Below are 17,663 nucleotides of genomic sequence, written 5' to 3' on the forward strand. Positions count from 1 at the left end.
TGCCTGTGCGTAACACACACACACACCCACACACACACACAGTGGTCCCCAATCTCCTTCTGGTATACTGGGATCTTCCCAATCCCACAGCACCCCCTAAAGCCAGACACACACTTGTGTTGGTTTCTGCCATTTTGGCCCCTTCTCCAGCGAGCTCAGCTCACATCCTGCATGCAACACCCACCCGGCTCTTCTCAGACCCCTCCTGTCCAGCAGCTCTCTGGTTTTTCCTGCTTCTCCCCTCAGAGCCCCAGCCCCATCCCTGGGGGGTGTTCCCCACTTTTCCCCACTGTGGGGGTTTCAGGGAAGGGGAGCAGCAGCTGGGGAGTGGGAGCAGTGAACAGGGAAGACAGCAAAGACTCAGGCAGGCAGTGATTTTGGTTTTTTATTCTATACAAGTGGAGAGAGAGCCCCTGGGGATAGAGGGACAGATCCACCCTCCCAGGAGAGGAGACAGCCCCCACTCCTAAGCTCTGCAGAGGGAGCAAGGCATTGAGAGCCTCCGTCTCTCCAGGTTGCTCCCTCCCTTCCTGTCCCCCGCCTCCTGTCCCCCGTGCCTCATCCTGCCATCCTGTGGGACAAGGGCTGGCAAAGGGGCCTGGAGGGGAGGGGGTCCGAGTCCTTGTGAGGCACATGTCGAGAGGAGGGCTGGGGAGGGTGCCGCAGTGGCTGTCAGTCTGTTCCTGGCTCACTGGTTCCTGCTGGGGATAGATCCAGGGAGCCCTGTTTTCTGGGCAGGGAGAGCCAGCCGCCCCGCTGGGGGCTGCTCTGTCAGCTGAATGAGTGGGAAGGGGGATCACCCTCTTGCCCACCCCTGTGGCACCTGTGGGGTCAGGGGGCCGTCTTCTATCAGGCTCCAGCTTGTCACAGGACTGTGCCCGCCGTGTCCTCTTGGGCTTCAGGGGGGCGGTCCGGCGGCCCGGATCCGGGGGCCCTGAAATGACAATCAAGGTAGGCCTGGCAAATGAGTGGGGCTCACAGGCTGGGTACTCATCCAGGCTGTGACTCCTGGCTGTCTGTCACTCATCCTGTGCCCAATGTGTGCAGCAAGGCCCCAGATGTGCCCCGTGCCCCACTCCTGCCAGATGGCAGACCTTGGACCTCAGGCTCCTCTTGGTCCTGTTGTGAGCCCAGCCTCAGGCGGGGTTTGTTCACTCCTGGGGCTGCACCCCCAGCCTCAGTCTCCTCCTGGCCCCCTGGTTCCTGGGGAGGGCGACGGCCCCTGGGCACAGCCACTGGCCTGGGGGGCCGTGGGGCTAAAGGGGGGTCCTGCAGCTGGCAGAAGAAGGAAGATGCTGGGTCAGTTAGTTAGCTCTTTGGCCTTGTCACAGTGTCTTCCCCACAGCCCTGCTGGCCCTCACCTTGGCATTCCTAGCAGAAACTGTCCTCTCTGGGAATATGGCCCCATCTTTCTCTTCCTCCCCGTCTTGGCAGGCTGGGCTGGGGCTCTGGCAGCTGTGGTTGGGGGCGCTCTCCTCAGCTGGGGAATGGGAAGAGAGGAGAAACTGCAGGAAAGGGCATTCTTGCATAACCCTCCCTGGCCCCTGAAGCTGTGGAAGCCAGGGCTCTCCCCCTCCACACCCATTTGCTCCTGTCTCTGCCTTGGCTGTCCCCTTCTGCTCCCACTGTTTCCTTAGCCCTTGGTCCCCAGTATCCTCCTGAGCCTGTCACCTCTGGAGGGGGCCTGGGTCAGGCTGACCCTCTTGGAGAGCAGGGACAGAGCCAGGGCCTGCCTGGGCCTGCTGGGTTGAAGGGTATGGCTGCAGCCTGGCATTCCTGGGACCCTCTGCCAGTCTGATTTAGATGGTGAATCTGGAGGAGAGGTGCCTGGCGCCCTCACCCCACCCCCACCACCCCGCCTCTGTGGCTTTACACAACCTGAGCCTGAGAATGTGCCACGTGGAAGGGGTTGTCTGCATGTGTATCTGTGAGGTGCGGGGGAGGAAGATGTGGAAGGCGCCGGCCGGAGGTGTGTGCACTGGGAGACCTGACTACTGTGATCTCCTCAGTGAAGGATGGAGCCCCGCTTCAGGTGTCTTAACTAGTCAATGTGTGAGATGGGATAATCAGAGAAGATGCCTGCAGCGCTGGGTAGGCCTTGTAGGATGGGGCAGAAGCACAGGCATTGCCAAGCCCCGGGCCAGCCCTGCTCTCACCCAGTCCTTATGCCCTAGCTGTGTGGTGGGGGTGGAGGAGGGAAGGGAGTGTCTACCTCTCTGGGGAAATTTGTCCCTGTCAGTCTTGGTGGAAGATCACATTCCAGGCCTGTGGAAACTGAGGCTGATGCCAAGCTGACCAGCTTTCCTTTAGCAGCTCCCTAAGTGAAAGGTGCTCTGAACCCAGCAGAGAGGACGCGTCTTACTCTGATCCCTGTCATCCGTTATTCCGGAAGGTAAATGACTTGTTTGAGGTCAATACCGCGGGTGGTGGCTGAGGACTAATACCTGGGGTTTCTGGCCACCAAGGCGAGGTTCTTGCCTCTTCTGGGTGGCATTTTCAGAGTGAATGGAGGATGGTGAACTCTTCTTGGAGGAGACTGGAATGTTTGAGGTGGGCCTGGCATGGCTAGTACTGCCCACCCTTTCCCCAGCTGGGGTGCAGAGAGAGGCCTTCTTTATAGAGGCACCATTCTGCTGATGGCCCCTGACCTAGAGAATTCCCCAGAAGCATTCACAAAGCATTGCTCCTGTCTGCTAAGCCTGGCAAAGCCACTTTTGTTCTGCGGGACCTCTCTTTGGATTAAGTTGTTTCTTTTGGGTGCAGCTTTGTAAATATCCTGAAGCAGTTTCACTGTGTTGACTTCTTACAGCCCCACCTGGGTTGTAAATTCCCCAGTGCAGGGTCATGGCTTCCGTCTCTTTGGACACACCCCGGGCCTTCAGAGCTGCTGCCTGAGAAGAGGCTCTCCATACCTATGTGCCACGTGGCCTCTGCTCGGCGCATGGCACTGAAGCTTGGCTTGGTGCTTTGGGGTGGTGGTGGGGGCTTCCAGGCTCCAGGGCCTGGAGTGGAGGTAGGGGGAAAGGGGAAAGGGGAAAAAGCATGTTAGGAGAGGTCTGGACAGCGGAGTCAAAGGAAGAAAGTGAGGGCAACCATTCTCACCTGCATCATCTGAAGAGCGCCGTTTCTGCCAAGCCTGGACACTGCCCTCCAGGTCTGGGCCTGTGCCCTGAAAGGACAGCTGAGTCAGGTCATAAAAAAAGTCCCCTCTGTGTGGGGACCGCAGTTAGCAAGGGGCTTCTGCTCTAGCATCTCATATCATTAGTCCCTAGACACTTGGACACTTTTTCCCAAAAGAGTGGCACCCATACCACCCCTAGGGGCATGAGAAATGGTTTACCCGAATGAACATACTGTTATTTAATAGTTATGTGTTTATTTTATATGGGGTAGCAAAGACATGACTAGCACAGCCAGCCTGTGGTTTTGAAGATGCTTCAGTCCAGTCTAAGTTTAAAAAGGTGAGTTGACTTAAATAAAAATACTATGTAAATGATGCCGTGGTATGTGGAGAAGTTCAAAAGCAGTCATAAAGGTGGTAATCGAGTCACCTGAGTTTAGGAAACAGCTCTAGAGGTAAGTGTTTTTAGGACACCCACTTTACAAGGAAGCAGAAGCTCCAGAAGGTTAAGTGACTTGTCTGGCAAGTGTGGGGACAGAACTGCAGCTCACATCATCTAATGCCAGAGCATAACTCTCTCCCCTGATCGACCCGCTGCAGGGCCGCGGGAAGGAAAGCGTGGTGGGCAGGGACTCACAGGACCCTCAGTTCACTGCCGTGACTCCCCTCACCTCTCGTTTCCCGTCGAAGCTCCAACCCTTGGCTCTTCCCAATCCAGGAAGGGCAATGCCGTGGACCCTTGGCTGCTGTGCTGCCCCAGGGGCCTGGCCCCCCTCCCCAGGCTCCGCCCCCTCGGTGCCCTGGAACAAAGTTTCAGGTTTGGAAGCAGGTCCTGATGAAGAAGGGGCTCCACAGGCAGCAAGGGATGGGGAGTGCCCCCCACCCAAGCCCTTCCCCCTTCCCTGGGGGAAGCCCTACCCAGACCCTCTGAGGAGTCTTTCCGCTGCCCTCATGTGCATGCTGGACTCCCAGCATGCTCTGCTCTGGGTGGGCAGGCTTAGCCCAAGGAGCTCTCAAGAAGCAGGGATTTGGGATGACGAAGTTCCCCTGAACCCCAAGTCCTAGCATTCTCCCATCAATGGCCTGGGGTGGGGTGGGCGGATGGGCTATGTGTGGGACAGCAAAACCAGGAAGACTCAGCACCCCCGGCCTCACTTACCGTCTTCCTGTGGAAGGAAGGCCCCCGGCCCCCGCCAAATGCAGGGAGGAGGCCGCTCTCCTCCTCTGGGCTCCAGCAGGGGGAGGAGTTATTGCCGAGGCTGGGGGGATCTGGGCTGGGGGGACTCTCCTGAGTCGGGGGTGGGGGCGGGGGTGGAGGGAGGAGGAGGCCGGTAGTGGGGGACCCTGGCCCCCTGTCCCCCTTGAAGCTCCGAGGCCGGCGAAAGTGAAACAGGCCTCGGCGCCTCTTCTTCTGGAGCGGAGGCAGTGGCGGCTCCAAGAGGCCTGGCCGCAGGGTCCTCAGAGTCCGGGGGTAGCTGGGCAAGGTCGGGGTGAGTTAGTGACAAAGCCGTGGGGACGTGGGGAGATGCCAATGTCAGATGCTGAGGGTGTTCAGGGCCCAGGGTGGTGCTGGTGATAGGCCAGTCCTGGTTCAGGAACCTCCTCTCCCTCCTCTCTTATCTAGTCTTTCCTGCCACTGTGTAACCCTTTCTACTTACTCTCAGGGAATGGTGTCCTCACCTTCCCTGTCATAACCCTCCAGCAGCCTCTTTCCTCCCAAGCAGCCCTCGCCCATCTCCTTTCAGCCTCTCCAAGTGATCCAGTTCCTTCTGGGGAGTCTGTGCAGGACAGTGACAGAACATACCCTCCAGGTCTAACTATCATCCCATCCCAGGGCCTGTTGTTCCCCCACCCCATTCCACTGGGGTGGTTCACTCTGGCTCCATTCCTTCTAGCTGTCCTGAAGAGATTCAGAGAACATGGGAGCTACAGGCTGGGTGGGGAAGAATGAGAATGTGGGGGAAGGTCCCAGAGGCTTTGGGGCACTGCCATTGGAGGGGCCTCCAGGGGAGCTGGGTGGACACAGGAGCCCTTCCAGGGCCTTAGGGCCTGCTGAAATTGGGGATGTCCCTGGGCGTCACACCTGGAGCTCTCGTCCATGACCCTTCGGCTGAAGAAGTCCTCCAGCCCCTCATCCAGACGGGTGGCCATCCCATTCTCCTGACGAGTCCCAGGTACTGGCACCTGCTGGAAGGAAAGTCCTGTGGGATATATCATCTAGGGGAGGAACAATCCCCTCCACCCCCCACCCCCCATGCACTCAGGGCCTTCCCCTTTGAACTTGGACTTGCCTCTTCTTGACCCATGGAAACTTAGACTTCAAGCCACCTGGGCATTTCCTAAGCTTGGCAGCTCTTGACTTTCTCACCAAAATGAGAACTGCCAACTGTCTACCAGGCAGAGATTTCCAGTCTGTGACAAGGTCTAGCTCCATCCAATCTGGATAATCCTTCTCCAGTTCCATGGCCTGCCTGGGCTCCTGCCCGATCCCCTAAGGTTAGTACCTTTGGTATTGGTATCCCAAAGCTAGAAACCCTGGCTCTGGCATTGCTAAGTGAAGTCAGTCCTCTTGTGAGGCCTTAGGGACTCACGCTGGGCCGACCAGGTCCTGGAGGGGTGGTCCTGGGGGGCCGGGGCCTCCCTTGTGTTTGATGCCTTAGTTTATAGCCATGAGTGGGCAGCTCGGATAGACCTTCCCAGGAGCCACTAGCTGTGGGCTGACTGCTTCCAAGTCCTGAGAACCAGCCAGGGGGGATCCCCAGGCTCCCCAGCTGGCTTTCCATGTCCTGAGGGCTCCCACCTGTGGGGACAGCAGTGTTAGAGGGATTAGCAGGAGGGGCAAGGAGAAAGCAGGCTGCCAAGAGGGAGAAAAGAGAAAGGGAAATGGGGGCATTAGCATAGAGACTGGAAGACTCACTGATGAAGGCAGACACCGGCCGGATCTTGCGGCAGCGTTTCTGTTTTTTGATGGCCATGGTGTCCTACAGGGATGGAGATGAATGGTGGGGCCAGGTGGCAAGTCCCAGGAGCCTCACCTGGAGCCTCCCATTCCTCATAAAGCCTTCTCTTTAGAGTCCATCTTGCCTCCCTGTCCTCAGGTGGTCAAGGCACTGGGAGGAGGGAAGAGGCTGGGTGGGATCAGGGTGAGGGGATGAGACCCAGTTAGGAGCAGAGAGTGGGAGTCTGGGGAATTGGAATGGGATGGGGTTTTGCAGGTTCAGGGACAGGACCTAGGTTAAGGATCGGAGTGGGCAGGAGGGTGCTCACGATGTTGGTCCCAAGTTCATCATCTGTGGTCTCCTCATGGTCATGGTTCTGGCCTCGGCCCCGGGAAGACAGATCTTGTCCTTGGCCTGGCCCCCCTGGTGGATCTGATAGCGTCCTTAGCTGGGCCAGGTGTCGGGCCTGGGGAAGGACAGGTATGAACAGGATCCCAAAGAAGCTGCCTTCCTCCCAGGACCTTGATGGGGAGGGGTGGTGGAGGGAGATGGGGTGATGTGAGGTGGAGGGCATGCCAGGGGCCTGGCTGGGGCTCAGGGGCCTTACCAGGCTCTTGTGGGAGTGGTACAGCTCCTGCAGGATCTCGTCCACTATGGAGTTGGTCAAGTAGGTGACAACTGAGAGCTTCACTTCACTGTGGGCATAGGCAGGGCTGCTCAGCTCCCTGCTCCCACCCCTGAGCCTTGGCCCCACCCTCCCCCAGATGCCCGAGGGAGTGGGCCAGCGGCTCTGGCTGCCCTCAGACAACACCGCTGCTGCAGGAAGCCCCTTGGGTCTACTCCCCAGTTCTACCCGCTGCCTCTCCAGCCTAGGTGGGTGTGGATGGGGAGAGTGGACAATGAGGAACTGAGGAGGAGGAGGAGCAGGGGGCTCTGGGTCGGGCCCCTGGAGCTCCAGTGGAACAGGGCGAGGTAAGCTGGAGTGCTGAGTGAGCTCTGCTGGTCTCTGTTGTAAGAGCAGAAACCAGTACTTTGGGAGCCTGGCTGCTTCATGGGTTTCTGTAATAATTTTCCTTTGCTTTGGTGAGTGGTGGCACCCAGACTGGAATGAAAGAGCTCTAGGGGCCATGGAAACTTGGGGGGGAGAGACAGTGCAGTCCATGCACCCCTATTCACGTCATTTTTCTTCGTCCGTGCCTCTGAGGAAGCTGTGCTGTTTCTAGGGGTCAATTCCTGGGGTATGTGTGCAGCTACATGGGTGTCTCTGCGTGTGTGTATACATCTGTGTACACTGCCCAGGTTTCTAAACCCTAGCTCAGCATTTAGACTTCTAGGGCAAAGACCAGTCAGACCCTAAATAGCAAGGCTGCAGTTGGTTAAAGATTCATCCCTTGTAATGGACATTGTGTCATTAATTATTCATTTCTGATAGCTGGGCCCCAAGTCCCTAGGTGCTCCCAGCCAAGTCCAGCCCACCCCAGCCCCACCCCTGCCTCTCACTCCAGCTTGTTCTGAATGTCCTGCCCCGCCTGCTCCAGCAGCGCCCCTCGGATGAAGTTCCGGGGCACAGTGACACGCTCCGCCACGTTGCTCAGCATCTTGTTGTGCCCCTCGGCCACCCGCATGGCCACGGGGCATAACTCCTGCGTTAGGCTGACCATGGACTCCAGGATAACCTAGTATGGGGGGAAGTGAGGCCAGAGCCCCAAGGAAGGCAGGGTCAGGGCTGGCAGCACAGTGGAACAGACTCCAGCCTGTCTATTCCAGCTCCCCTGAGACTGAGGGGCTCGCCAAGGTCATGGGGCTGGTTAGCAGCAGAGTCTGGACACTCAGGCTTCCCCCATTCTGGTCAGTGTCCCTTCCATCCTACTACATGGCCATGTGGGCAGGGGTGAGTCAGTCCAAAGATCAGAGTCTAGAGGGAGAGGTCAGAGTTTGAGGGCTAAGATTGAAGCTAGCAGCAAAAATCCAAACCCAGTTTTCTAGCAATGCATTCGGCACAATGTGGGTGTAGGTGGTCTCAAGTCTGCATTTCCTTTTTGCCCACAGGAATCTCCCCAAGCTGACCTTGGCCCTCAGCTTAGGGCCTTGGTCAGCCCTGGGCTCCCTCCCCAGGACTTGCCTGTAGCTCCTTGTCCACAGCCTTGGACACCTCACTGGCTACTGACTCCAGCCTCTGCCGCACAGGCCCATCGTTGGCCAGCATGTGGCCCAGCTCATAGAGGCTGGGAAACAGCTGGAAGGAAGGGGTTCTGGTCAGAAGGCCAGAATCAGGCCTCGCTAGGTCCCTGGGGGCCCTGGGCAGTGGCGGGGGGCAGATGCATGGCACAGGGCCGGGCCACTCCTGGGTTCATATGCTGGCCTTCTTGGGCTCTCCAGGCTGTGAGGGGAGGGTGGGGCTGTGGAGGGCTCACCGCCCGGGAATTCTTGGCATCCTTGATGAGGTCCCGAGCATAGAGCAGCTCATCCTGCACAGGCTCCAGGGGGCACAGCCTCAGGGCCCGAACCTCCTCCTGCACCCGTCCACACAGCCGCTGCAGCATCTGTAGCACAGGTGGCAGGAAGGTCAGGGGACCGCTGAATCTTCACTTTCCCAGGTAGGCCCCCAGGTGCCCTGTTTCTGGGCCCCTTTGTGCAGTGCTGCTGGTGCCAGCGCTGACAGGGGTAATAGTGATGTCTCTGGAGGGCCTGTTTCCTCTTCCTCTTGGGGTGCCCTTCTTGAATGCTCAGTGGAGCTCCCACAGGCTTGTGCATCCCTTGTCTGGGACCCTCTGATGTCTGCCTACATGTTCTCTCATATTTGGGGTTCACATTCTGCATGTCCTGTCTTTTTGCTCTCCCACGTGCTCAACCTTGTTGTGGACGCCACATGATGCCTCTTCCCTGCCCTCTCCCCGCCCCGCCCTGTGCTCCATCATATCACACCCGGGCCCTGCATGCGCCACACGTGCCCCGTGTCCCAGAGGGAAACATTTACTTGCTCGGCGCTGCTGGTCACCAGGCCCTGCTGCAGCCTGAAGGCCTGTTCCTGGGGGCACGTCTGGGAGTGGTTGTTCCTCACCAAGCACCACTGGATCTGGAGAGGAAAGCGGGTGGGGGTGGGGTCAGGGCCAGGGGATGTGGGCTGGTCCCTGCCCCTCACGTTCCACCCTGCTCAGACCACCACCTTCTGCCAGACGTCCTCGGTGCGCTCCGGGGCACTGCGGTAGGCTTGGGAGATGTCGCTCACAGGGAAGGACATGAAACGCAGCGTGTGGTTGCTGTGGGACAGAGCAGCACAGCTGCGTGGGAAGAGGTGGGCAGGAGAGGCCCCCGCTCCCCAAACCCCTCCTCTGGCTGACCATTTCCCTCTCCTGTGGTTCTTCCTAACATTTCTATACAATGAGGTCAAGCGGGCTGGGGTGGGGCTAGTGTAGCTCAGGCCTGGTCCAGATACAGAGAGGCTGAAGGCTTGGGTCAGGGCAGGGCCCTGGTCTACTCACCTCTCCAAGGCCCTTGCAATATCCAGAAAGCCCAGGGCGGACGTATTGTTCCGATCCCATAGGATAGTTCTGGGGAGAGGGTCAGCACCAACTTGTTACCCCTCCGTCTGGATCTCTCTTAGGGGACAGGGACACACCCCCGGAGGGCCCTCCCTCCTTTCCTGGGTAATGAGGCTGACTGCAACATGGCTCTCGGACTGAGGGTCTCCTGAAAACTGGGGAACAGAGCAGCGAGACAGCAGGGAGGGCGCCTATGTGTGTGTGTGTAGGGGGGTGGGGCGGGGCTGGGACTCCAGGCCAGAGGGTCCAGATGTGGGCCCCACCTGAGGGAGGAGTTTATCTGCAGGGCCTTAGACAGCATCTTGGCCCCGATGTCCTCCATGCCATTGCCGCTCAGGTCCACTTTAGCCAGGCAGGTGTTGCTGCCCAGGGCATTGATGAGGATGCTGGTGCGAAGCTTCAGCCGGGAGTCCGCCACTGACAGGGACTGCAAGGACTGCGTGCGCAAGCGGGGGGTTGGGCGCAGTCCCTGCAGCCCTGACCCCTCAGGCGCCCTCCCGGACCCAGGCACTCACACAGTCCTCTTCCTGGATCAGCTGCACCAGCTTGTGGAGGATCTCCTCCAGGGTCCTGTGGGGAGGTGGGGCTCAGAGCAGGAGGGGAGGGGGCTGGGGTCTTGCTATTAGAGCAGCAGGCAGCCGGAGGTAATACAGTCAGCCAGAAGGACAGGTGGATGATGGAGTGAGGGTCTGTGGATCTAGGGAGGGGGTCTCACTTGGCCTTGACGTTGAAGTTCTTGCCCAGGAACAGGTGCTTGAGGGACTTGTTCTTGCCAAGGGCGGGCACCAGTGTCAGGAGGTCCGAGTCAAACCCTGGTCAGTAGATAGGAGAGGCGTGGCCATGAGGCCTGAGGCCCACTGGAGTCTCCTTAGAGCTTCTCTCCCACGTTCCAGGCCCCTGTCCCCATCTAGTCCCAGGAAGGGAAGTGCCCCCACTCACCATTGTCAGACAGATCCAGGCTGCCCACACAGGTGACAGCCCCCAGCTGCTCCTGCAAAGCCTGGGCTCCAGCTGAGCGGAGCTGCAGGGATGTGGTGGGGGTAGGGCGGGGGAGGCAGGGGTCAGGGTAGAGGATAGGGCACCTTTAATGCTTAGAGATAAGAGTAGTCAGGCCGGGATTCAAGGTCATACTGGGTCTCAGGTTTAAAATCAGAAGGACCCTTCTTTACACCAGATCCTTCCCAAGGGCTCTCTCCCCTCCCTTCAGCCAGAAAAATTTCCAGGCTGCTGCTCCGGAGACAGCTTGCTCCTGCCCTCTAGTGGGAAAGCCTGGTATCTCCCACCCCAGAGCATTAAAGGAGGAGATATCCAGAGCCTGAAAATGACCTCTGGAAAGAGGGCTGCAGACCAGAGACTGAGAAGGGAAAGTGGGGATGTGGTCAGCTTGGGGCAGGGGTTGCAGAGGGGCAGTGCAGAGCCAAGATGGAGCCAGAGCTGGACTTAGGTCAGAGAAATGGAGGGTGGGGTGATGGGTGGGGGTCAGAGGGCTCACCTCACAGCTGCTGAGGTCCAGGTGCAGATCGCTGAGGTGACTGTTGAGGGAGAGGCCCTGGAGCAGCGCCCTGTGGGAGGAAGGTCAGCAGGCCCACCTTTACCCCTCGCCCCCCTTCTCCCAAGGATCCCCCTCGGATGCCCCCCAACCCTGCACCCACCCGACCTGAGGGCCTCCAAGGGCAGCCTCGTGGCTGACAGGTTGATGTGGCTCAGGGTGTAGGCGCTGCTAAAGAACTGCTTGAAGGCCGGTGGGGCCTCCCGGCCCTTCCTGCAGAGATGCCTGGGGTCAGCAAGGGAAGGGGCGCCCACAGCCTGTGTCCCACCCCTCCCTGCACCCCTGTGCTCCCACCTGTGGGAGCAGCTGTTGCGCGCCAGGTTGAGGTAGGTGAGGTGGGAGCAGCAGCCGTGGAGCAGGGCACCCAGAAGCTATGGGGAGAGACCCAGTGTGTCTCACGGGGCTGGAACGGACTCCCTCCTCCCTCCTCATCAAGGACCTGGCACTTCACCCTCTGCAGTCAGTCTGTGCCAGCCCCACTATCTTAGCCTCTTCAAGCCTCAGTGTTCCCTCTATGCAAAGTAGGTTGTCTGCTCCCACCGGCCTGGCCCCCAGTAGTTTGGAGAGGTTCACAGGCAGTGGATGGGTACGGCCAGGACCATCACAGACTCATAAGGTGCCTTGTTCAAGTTAAGGAAGGAGTCCTTTCCTCCCTGTGGACTCAGCCCTGCACCTGGGTTCACGGCCTGGGAATGGGTTGGAGCTGGCTTTTAGGCACAACCTTGGGCAGCACCGGGATAAAGTGCCATGAAGGTGTGAGCTCTGGCGTTGCTTTGTAATTCGGCTGGACCTCAAGCTATTCACCAGCGCTGCCCACTTCTGTACTCAAGGAGCGGGTGAGGCAGAGGCCCACTCTGGCTTCCCCAAATCACCGCAGGCCAGCTCCCCCATTGCCAACCCCTCACCGAGTCGATGGCGCAGTCAGTCCCCGCCAGGTCCAGGTGCACCAGGGCATTGGGCTGGGCCAGGAAGCTGTAGAGGGCCTGGGAAGGAAGGACAGAGGTGCTGCAGGGGGAAGGGTGGCAGACCCCCTCCCCTCACTGGGGCTAAGGGCAGAGACTTCAGGCCCTGAAGCCTGAGCTTGCTTCTGCAGGCAGGGGCTTGAGGCTACGTTCATGGACTATGGACTCACATTGGCTTCATCGGTGGCAAGCAGCCCAGGGTTCTTGCTCAGGTCCAGGTATCGAAGGGAGCTGGCAAAGGCCGGGTTGGCCCCGAAGGTCTGGCCCAGCGCCTGGAGCCCTGAGCACAGCGGGCACTGGGCTGGGTTGGCCCCCATCCCCACTTCTTTCCCTTGTACACAGCTCTTCCCCGCTCCCGACACGTGTTTTCTTTCCCTTCCTTGGTCCCTGGGATGCTGTGTGAGTGTGTGACTGTATCTCTGGGGCTCCACACCCAGGCAGCACTGGGGGAGGGGCAGAGTCAGAAGTCGGGGGGTCCTGGGGAAAGTACCTCGAGGGGAAATGGCAGTCTTGGCCAGGCACAGTTTGGTGAGGCCAGTGGGGAAGCAGAGGAGCTGCTGGCTCAGACTGAAGAAACCTGGGAAGTGGAGACAGAAATGGGCCCACTGAGAGGTGGGGGGTGGGGACAGGTGGTGCAGAGTCAGACTGGGGGCTTGAGTGGAGTACAGGCCTGGGGTCAAGGATGGCGGTGTTGGGGTAGGGGCTGTCATAGGTCAGAGAGCTCCTATTCAGACCCAGGTTGGACTCTGGGCTGGGACAGGGGTCTGCATTGAGGTGTGGGTAGGATTCAGGGCTGGGGCTCACCCTTGTCCTCGATGGGGTTGTGGGACAGAGTGAGGGCATGCAGCACACAGCTCCCGTTCTCCCCAAACACCCCGGCCAGCTTCTGGACAAAGTCCCTTCAGGGAAGGGGAGGAAGGATGTGTTTGTCCCAGCCCCTGGGCTGCCCCTCCTCCTCCACCTGCCTGCCTGGCTGGGGCTGCAGTGGCCAGAGGCCCCCACAGGTGGGAAGCAGCTCGGGGCCTGCCAGGGAGCTTCTCATCACTCTGGAGTACCTGGGAAGTTGTGCTGAGACAAAGCCCAGCTTCAGGTCCTTGAGGCTGGAGCAGCGCATTCTGCTCAGTGGCTGATGGCAGGAGGGGGTGGGGCAGACTGGGGAAGGCCATGGAGCTGGGGGTCAAGAGGCTTAGGTGTGACTTTCTTTGTGCCCTCTTTGGTCCTCAGTCTCCTCTTCTGTAAAGTGAGGAGCTGGGTGAAATAGTTCAGAGGCCCACATCATGCTCTAAGGTTCTGGGGACCCTAAGACTACATCGAGGGGGTACCACTGCCCAAGGAGGAGGCTGGCCTCACGTCTTAAGCCCAGCGTTGTCCAGCACCAGCTCCTCGAGGCTCCCTGACTTGCTCAGGGTGTGTAGCACCTGTTCTAGCACTTCAGAGCCCTGAGAACAGAGGGGGTCATGTGTTCAGAGCCAGAGAAGGCACAATTCTCCCCTCCCCCCACCGCTCCAGACCCTACCAGCCGCAGGTCCTTGCAGTAGAGTTTGGTGAACCATTGGTTATAGGCCAGGGCTGCCACCATTAGGGCCAAGTCTCTGGGGGGAGAAGAAGAGGGCAGGAAAGCAGTGAGCAGGTGGCTGGGGCAGGAAAGAAGAAACAAGGGATGGGGTGGTTGGGCTGGGGAGAGCCTAAATAGGTAGAAGGCAGTGGGGGGTGGGGAGTGAGAGACAGAGCTGGGGCTATGGATGGGACCAGAAGGGAGAGGCGAGAAGGGCCAGGGTTGGAATGATACTGGGCTGGGGGGTCGAGTCTCTACCCCATCCGCTTACCGGCTCTCCAAGTGGCTGAAATCCAAAAGATTGAACTCCCGGTTATCCTCAGCATGATAGATGGTGTCCACATCCTTGGAGAGATGGAACTGGCTCACACCTGCTCCCCTCCGCCTCCTCTGCCCACTCCCTCCGGGTCCCACCTGCCCTCAGGCTGGGTCCCTGCCCAACGCACCCATTGCACCTCCTCACGACAGTGCAGCCCATTGTAGTCACACAGGGCAGCGTAGGTCTCGGAGAAGCCACCTGTGGGGCAGGAGATGGGCTGACTCCTTGAGAGGGAAGGGGATGGGGAACAGGCTTGGAGTTCAAGGACAGGTCAAGGTCATTTTATGTGCCAGGGTCCTGGGTTCCTGCTACATCATGAACCTCTGAGGTGTGGGAACTGTGGAGTCTCAGGGCAGGCAAAGCCTCCTACAGAGAGGACTCTGAGCAAGGGGCAGGGTGGTGTAGGCCCCACGTTCCTCAAGTCTGCCCCTACTCACCGCAGACACTGTGAGTGGTGGATGTGGAAGTCTCAGAGTTGGGGGACGTGTCTCGAGGCCCTTCTGGGGTGTCTGCATTTCCACGTCGGATTAGACTCCTGGAAAGTAAACATATCCATCCCAAGAGGGGTGGAATGACGCTCTCAATTCTTCCCCTGTTATAGCTTCTGGATCCCCAGGAAAGGCAGGAGTGGGGACATGAGAGCTCTTCTCCTTGGTGTCCTGGGGGACCAGGTCCAGGGGAAGGAGAGAGGGAAGGAAGGGAGGTCTCCTTGTTGCCTAACCCTTTGAGAGACTCCTCCTTTGCCACTCACCCAGGGCCTGGGCAGACCTTGGAGAGGGCAGAGCTCACGTGTCGTGTCACCTGGTCCACGCTCTCAGCCGACGGCAGCCGCATGCTCACCATGCCGCGCTCCGTCTCCACTAGGATCTGGGGGTGGGGGAGCAGCAGGGCCTCAGATGCCAACTCCCTCCTGCTGCTGGCCCAGCAGTGGGGCCCAAGCCCTGGTGCTCACCTGGTTCTGACTGAGTGTGTTGAAGGCGCGGATCTCCAGGACATTGAAGGAGCTCTCCACCTGGGGGGAGGGGGCATGGGGATGCCCAGCTCATGGTCAGGGCCTGGCTTCCAGGCTGGGGGGGAGCATGCCAGGTGCTCTCCCACTCATCAGCCCAACTCACCTTGGCTGGGACCTTCAAGGGAAAGAGGTGGAGGCGCCAGGAGGTCAGGGCCTTCAGAGAGAGGGGAAGAGTGTCAGCAGCAAATGGCAGCTTCCTGGGCCCTCATCACCCTGCCCTCCGTTAGCCCCTTCAGCCTATGAGCACCCCCTGCCAGCTGGCCTTCTGCTGTGGAAGTCCCCCCTCTCATGCCCTACCCGGGGCTCCTGATCATCCACTCAGTCCAGACTTCCCCTCCCCCAGGCTATGTTTCCTCAGCTGTCCCCCACCTCTGCCTCCCCCACCCCCCAGGCTCCTTGCCCTCATCAGCTCAGGTGTCCTCGATCCTCTCTCCCTTCCCCAAGCCCAGTGCCCTCACCAGCACTCGGTCCTCGAACTTCTTGGGCTTCGTCTCCAGTTTCACGCGATGCTGTTGGAGCACTGCCCCTTGGCTCAGGCACCTCCGGATGCTGTCTGCAGGTGGGCAGTGGGCTGCTCAGAGTTCCCCTTACCCTGGCCACCCCCCACCTACCCAAGGGTCTCCAGGGGCAGGTCAGAGGGGAGGAGAGAGAATCAGAGAGAGACACAGAAGGACAGGGACTGAGACTTTTCCTTCTTGGGTGACTTGTCTCTTCCTATTAGAGCAGCAGAGGGGTGTGGAGAAAACTCCAGCTCCTGATGTCCCTAAATCAGGGGACAGTAGCTGAGTGACACTGTGGGAGAGTGTGAAGGATTTTTCCAACCTGTGCACTCCAGCAGCCATCAACACATACACAGTGAGTCAGTGTGCGGGGGTGTCCCTTTGACTATGTTCTATGTGGTCCGGGTGTGAGTGTCTGCCTTCTACTACGTATGGAAAGAAGATGCCAGGGAGCCCGTGTGTGGCATTGGTGGGGATGGGTAAGTGTGAATGAGTATGCTGTGCCTGCAGTTGTGAAAGGGGCACAGAGCCAGACAGTCCTGGTGTGGGTGGGGGTAGGGGGGGTAGTAAGGAGTTAGTGTTTAAAGGAGTCCCAAACCCATCTGCTGGCAGAACCATCCAGATATCCCTGTGTGTGTGCACACAATTCCTGTAAAGATGTGTACACATATCTCATGATTGTGCTTATGTGTGTGTGTGTGGTGTGGGAAATCGCGACGGTGCAGCATGCCTCTGAGTATCCTTGAGCGTCCTGGTCTCTGCGTGGGCTAGCCTGTGCTCCCGCCTCTGGGGGTCAGGGTTGTGGCAGTACTGGGGAGTTGAGCCTTGGTTTGGACTGAGTCTGAGAACCACGCAAACAGGAGAGCCCTTGAGGTGTGGGTGTGGGTGTGGGGTAGGGAGAAGAGGGCAGGCTAAGACAGGACTGTGCTAGGTAAGCTACAGAGACTCTGCTCTTGCTTTTAGCTCCAATCCAGGCCGTCTTCCCTGACTCCCTTCTTTGCCCCACTGGCCTGGGCACAGCCTGGCTGCTAGAAGGGCTCCGGACTCCGGAGCCAGTTCCGGGGCGGGGCCCGGAGGAGGGAGGGTGTTGAGCCCAGAGGCGTCAGGACCTGGGGCAGCTCCCATCACCCGGCGGGGCGGGCCTGGCCCCGCCCGGCAGGGAAACGGGGACTCTCCGGAGGGGACATTGGGTGCTTCGCCGATGGGTGGGCCAGGATCGCTGAGAGTCAGCCCCGGGGAGCATAAGGGGACTGCACCTGCTACTGATGATCGGGACAGGAGGCTCTGGGACAGGTAGATCCTGACGGGGTGAGGCTAGCGGGGCAACGGAGGATGCTCTGGGGACAGCGATGCCCTGAGCTGGGATGCAGGGGGCAGGGGGCTGCCTTGGAACCGGGATGCATGAGGGGCGGGAGGCACCGGGACTAGGGTGTACCGCGCGGAGGAACGCACTGGGTCTGGGAGGCTCCCGGACGGGGCGTCCCGGAGACCACCGCAGCCTCGTACCTTGCAGCTCGCGGGTGAGCTCCGCGCTGGACTTGGCCATGGCGGCCGTTGCTGCCGCTGTTGCTGCAGAGGAGCCGCCGCCGCCGCCGCCGGGGAGCCGCGGCACATGCTAGACCCGGCTCCGGCAGGGCCCGGGCGCTGAGCGCTGCAGCAGCCGCGGAGCCCGCTCCAGTCAGGGGCGGCTGCGCGAGCGCTCCTCCCCCCCAGCCTCTGAGCGCCGGGTCTCCCGCCCCGCCCGGAGAAGTGCCGGACTGAGCATGCGCGCCGCGCCTCCCAGCCGCGTGAGACCCCGCGCGCGCTCGCGCCCACCCCTCCCGCCGGCTCCCGCGTGCGACGCCCTGTGCGTGTCTCCTGGAGCCTGGGCCATCTCCCGGGTGGGGGGCAGCGTCCCCACTTTCCGTGTCACCTACTCCTCAGGCACTGTGAGCAGAACCCATTTCTTTTGTTTGTGGGCCTGGGTACCCCTCGCCGGGTCACCCTTGCAAGGATCCTCCCTTTTCACTGCTTGCCCGGGACCGTCCAGTTTGTCCTCACTGACCCGCGAAGGAAGGAACTCGCGGCCAAGGGCAATGCCGGGAGAGGACCTGGCAGAATCTGGGGGAGTTCGTCCTTCCTTTCCCGCTTGCCCAGCCTGGGAGATCCCTGCGGCGTCCTTGGC

General features: G+C 59.9%; 1 protein-coding gene across 6 annotated transcripts; it reads right to left on the minus strand.

Moving 5' to 3' along the window:
- Positions 1 to 371: 371 nt before the first annotated feature.
- CARMIL3 (capping protein regulator and myosin 1 linker 3) lies at positions 372 to 17,457 on the minus strand. Of its 6 annotated transcripts, none has more exons than XM_074365742.1 (40): positions 17,006 to 17,457; positions 15,458 to 15,552; positions 15,103 to 15,153; positions 14,940 to 14,999; positions 14,739 to 14,854; positions 14,425 to 14,522; positions 14,115 to 14,185; positions 13,940 to 14,013; positions 13,630 to 13,705; positions 13,464 to 13,552; positions 12,918 to 13,012; positions 12,604 to 12,690; positions 12,284 to 12,393; positions 12,057 to 12,134; positions 11,446 to 11,522; positions 11,260 to 11,364; positions 11,095 to 11,164; positions 10,542 to 10,623; positions 10,318 to 10,414; positions 10,118 to 10,172; positions 9,866 to 10,038; positions 9,543 to 9,611; positions 9,227 to 9,320; positions 9,038 to 9,136; positions 8,475 to 8,603; positions 8,183 to 8,296; positions 7,561 to 7,736; positions 6,668 to 6,755; positions 6,389 to 6,526; positions 6,039 to 6,102; positions 5,713 to 5,921; positions 5,205 to 5,305; positions 4,281 to 4,596; positions 3,793 to 3,921; positions 3,103 to 3,169; positions 2,913 to 3,002; positions 1,362 to 1,480; positions 1,095 to 1,269; positions 824 to 934; positions 372 to 701 (listed from the first exon to the last, which is right to left on the minus strand). In XM_074365742.1, the coding sequence occupies exons 1-40, from the start codon at positions 17,043 to 17,045 to the stop codon at positions 673 to 675; spliced, it is 4,116 nt and encodes a 1,371-aa protein (XP_074221843.1). In that variant the 5' UTR covers positions 17,046 to 17,457; the 3' UTR covers positions 372 to 672. The 6 variants fall into 6 exon arrangements, with proteins under 6 accessions (XP_074221843.1, XP_074221841.1, XP_074221840.1 ...); XM_074365740.1 differs by having other exon boundaries at positions 372 to 698; positions 1,095 to 1,275; XM_074365739.1 differs by having other exon boundaries at positions 1,095 to 1,275.
- Positions 17,458 to 17,663: the final 206 nt, after the last annotated feature.

Source organism: Camelus bactrianus, chromosome 6 (genome assembly GCF_048773025.1).
Source record: "Camelus bactrianus isolate YW-2024 breed Bactrian camel chromosome 6, ASM4877302v1, whole genome shotgun sequence".
NCBI classification, from domain to species: domain Eukaryota; kingdom Metazoa; phylum Chordata; class Mammalia; order Artiodactyla; family Camelidae; genus Camelus; species Camelus bactrianus.